We start from the raw sequence: 4,310 nt of genomic DNA on the forward strand, positions 1-4,310 counted from the left end.
TTATGATTTCACTGTGTGCTTAAAGTTTTACTTAAAAGTTTTATTATTTTAAGTATTATATTATATATTTTTTTAATCAATAATGGGATAATCATGGGATAAATATCTAAGAAAATTTTAGAGTTTAAGGGATAAAAGTAATTAGGGATATGATATATAATATTTGAGTTTATATAATTAACGTTTTAATATTTTTATTAAATAAATATTTGGTTTATTTTCTGAAATAAATTAATAATTATACTTTTGCAAATAATCAATTGGGATAAAAAATCAATTACTTCTTCGTCCCCGATGCGTGAGAACTTTCAAGGGATAAAAATAATCAATCAACCAACATTTTTAAGACGAACTACGAGACTCTGATCCTTGAATAAATTTGAGGGTACGTTGGCATAGAGTTGTGAGACTCTAGCGAGTATAATAATAAAAAAAACAATTTTTAGGGCTTCCTTTATTAAAATAATAAAACTTTTTTATAAATAAATAAATAATTAAACAATTAATAAATATCAAGCAAACATCTTTAAGCACACACTAACCCTAGAAGTAATGGAGAATCCCATTGAGTACAATGGAAGTAAGGGGTGCCTAATACCTTCCCCTTACTTAACCGACTCCCGAACCTAGCATCTTACCCTTAGTTCATAGATTTTATCATTATTTCCCTGTTCCTTAGGAACGGATAAAGGATGATGTCGACTCTGTATTTTTCCAACCGCGACACATACTGTAGATTATGGAAGGCTTTTAATGGAGGATAGGAGTTTGATATCGCTCCAAAGGCCTTAACTAATAATGAAGTTTATAAAAGATAATAAACACATTATTGTTGTCTTTAGAAAGAAAAAAAAGGGCCCGTGGAGAAAAATATTTCGAAAAAGAGGTCGGTATTCTTTGATCTTCCATATTGGTATAGTCTTGATGTAAGAAATTGTTTTGACGCGATGCATGTGGAGAAAAATGTTTGTGATAGTTTGATTGAAATACTTCTCAACATTAAAGGCAAGAAAAAAGATACTAATAAATTTCGTGAAGATATGGTGGTAATGGGTATACGACAAGAGTTAACCCCAAAAGAAATAGGAAATATAACATATTTACCCCCAACTTGTCACACTCTATCTAAAAAAGAAAAAAAAGTTGTTGTGAATTTTTGCGGGGTATCAAAGTTACCAAAGGGTACTCATCAAATATGAAGAAACTTGTACCAATGCAAGATCTCAAATTAGTTGGCTTAAAATCTCATGATTGTCATGTCTTTATGCAACAACTTCTACCAGTGGCTATCCATGACATTCTACCAAAACATTTAAGGATAACTATAATCAGTTTGTGTTTATCATTCAATTCTATATGTAGTAAAGTCATTTATCCTAGAAATTTAGACGAGTTAGAACACGAGATTGCAATTATCTTGTGTCAATTATAGATGTTCATATAGTAAAGAATATTAGAATTTGTGGTCTAGATTATTTACATTGGATGTATTCGGTAGAGCGATACATGAAGATCTTTAAAGGGTATACATAGAATCATCACCGTCCATAGGCTTCGATGTTGAACAGTACATCATAGAAGAAGCTATTAAGTTTTTTACAAACTATTTGTCAAAAGTGAACTCTATAGGAATTCCTGAGTCTCGTCATGATGGAAGATATGATGGTAGAGGTACTTAATGTTTAAATGTTAAGACTTTTGGTCGAGATGTAGTTCTTCAAACACATATGTATATATTGAATAACATGGATTAAGTTCAACCTTACTTGACCGCTCACAAAACTCTTATAAAAGAAAAATTCCCTCAGATGAATGAAAGATGGTTGTTGGTAGAACATAACAAAACTTTCATAACTTGGTTTAATGAAAGTGTTTCTAAAGAGAGTGGTGCATCAAATACAATTAAATGGTTGTCACGTATGCCTATGTTTAATGTTATCACTTGAAGTGCATACAATATTACTAAATTTTCATTCTACACAAAATCAAAGGATGATCGTAGTACCATGCAAAATAGTGTGATTATGGTTGAAGAAGAATTCATGTACTTCTCTAGTTCCAAAGATAACAATCATGTACAAGCATCTAGGTCGTACTTTGGGGTCATTAAGGGGATTTTGGAGATTGATTTTGTTGTTTTAAAGTGCCTTTATTTAGTTCAAGTGGATTGAAAGTAACATTGGTGTAGAAATCAATGGATTATGATTCACACGAGTTGATCTTCGAAAGAAAACTTATAAGAATGAAGCATTCGTCATGGCAACCCAAGCAAAACAAGTTTTTTATGCCATTGATCCTTGTAACACCAGATGGTCAATTGTTCTTCATGGAAAATATCTTCCTAATAGTACTGATGAAAATTAAGATTTTAAGTATGAGCATTGTTGTTTCCCAACACATGTACGTCATTCATCTGGAAAAAAATGATTCAGATGATGTGCATGATATTCGTCGTGATCATAAAGAGGGGATATAGGAAAACTAGTAAGTATATATTTTTTATCACTTTGTAATTTATAATTATTCATTCTACTCATTTTTATTCCTTTTACTAAAGATTTAATGTTGTTGTTGATTATCCTAATTAATTTCAAATGTTGTTCAAATTATAGGTGCTTAACGACCAATGACAAATCTTAACATAAAACTTTTGGACAACCTACACGACTTTCCATTTTGGTTATTGCTTTTGGTGGTTAATCATTTGTTTTAGTTTTGTTGTAAAATCATAACGCATGTGTCATTTTTGCTTTGCATTTCGTGTAAACATTCAATATTTGGGATACAATGTTTCTGTTTGTGAAATTGGCAAAATGTACAAGTTTTAGTTTCAGAAATCTACAAAATATGGTTCTATATTATGTGATATGGTTTTGTAGGTAGACAAATTATACTTTTTAAAAATGAAATAAATAATAAATGTAATATTATAGATAATATTCCATTACTTGAAAGGATGTATTATGATGGATTTACAATAGACTTAAATTTAATAGGAAATAAAGAAATTTGGGACTATTTAGATTATGACTAAAATAATAAAAATAAATTATAGAAAATTATTTTAAAAAATAATAGTGTAGCGTCATTTGGTATCAAAGCGCTAAGATTTAAAAAAAATAAAATGAGTAGTTTATAAAATTATAACACTTCAAATAAAATGTTAAAAAATAAATAGATTTAACGAAAATCGAATTATAGAGTTTAATGATCTAGTTAAAAGAACAAGAGGTAAAAAAAAATAAAAATTATATGATAGATTGATTATTATTTATTAAGAGGTGATGATTTTGAAAAGAACAACAAAATACATATTAGAATAAGAAAACAAATTGGAATTTTACAAGGTAAAGTAAAAAGATTAAATAAATATAAAAATATCTGTTTCTGAGATTTGCGAAGTTAAAATCCATCAATAAAAACTGTTTCTATTACAAGTTATTTTTGTAGTGGATGAAAGACATTGGCAAGAAGGCATTTGAAAAAAGAGGTAAACAAGAAAGGAAAAAGAGAAGAAACCACTATATTTTCAGATACAAGACTATACAAACACAACCTAAAAGTTGTTAGGGTCTTTTGAACATTTTAAAAAATGAATAAAATTCTTTTAGTAAGTTTTAAAAAGAGGGAGGGGGAAGGGAGTTTGGGTATCCCATATTCACATATTCATGCTAATTGATATTTCACTTTATCTCCTATTTTAAAAATTTCATCAACACCTTCTAGAACCCTTCCTTTTATCTACAACAATAATAATTCATAAAAAAAAATGAATAAATAGTGGCATCACATTGGTGGGGGATCAATTAGTGGGCCTCAGAATTTAATTGGTGGGGTCAATTTATATTTGTATAGTGTAATCAAATTTATATTTAAGGCATTGGCTTGCAGACATTTTTCTCATATCATAACATCTCTTTTCTTTTCTTTCTTTCATTATTAAACATTTAGTTTCTTGTCAAAAATGGTGCTAGCTGGTAAGCTTATTACAGAACTTGGTATCAAAACACCAGCTGACAAGTTCTTCAAACTGTTTGCATCAGAACTTCATGAAGTGCAAAACCTTTGTGAAAGAATTCATCATACCAAGATTCATCATGGTGAAGACTGGCATCACTCTGATTCCATTAAACACTGGACTTATGTCATAGGTAATTATATTTCTGATAACCAACTAATCATCTTGTTTTATTTGAATTATTGTTATATTTCTTGTAAATGAAACTAAAATTTAATGAGTTAAAGAACACTGAATGAATTATATACAGAAAGTTTAATGGAAATTTGTCTATCCAAATGAGAAGTTATTG

At 28.9% G+C, this 4,310-nt stretch overlaps 1 protein-coding gene across 1 annotated transcript in view; it reads left to right on the forward strand.

Moving 5' to 3' along the window:
- Positions 1 to 3,896: 3,896 nt before the first annotated feature.
- Positions 3,897 to 4,310, forward strand: part of LOC127075559 (MLP-like protein 34) — a 1,629-nt gene continuing 1,215 nt past the window's right edge. The window contains exon 1 of the mRNA XM_051017022.1: positions 3,897 to 4,151. Coding sequence (XP_050872979.1) covers positions 3,965 to 4,151 — 187 coding nt within the window. The 5' untranslated portion in view covers positions 3,897 to 3,964. The remainder of the gene's footprint in view (positions 4,152 to 4,310) is intronic.

Source organism: Lathyrus oleraceus, chromosome 4 (genome assembly GCF_024323335.1).
Source record: "Lathyrus oleraceus cultivar Zhongwan6 chromosome 4, CAAS_Psat_ZW6_1.0, whole genome shotgun sequence".
Lineage (NCBI taxonomy): Eukaryota > Viridiplantae > Streptophyta > Magnoliopsida > Fabales > Fabaceae > Lathyrus > Lathyrus oleraceus.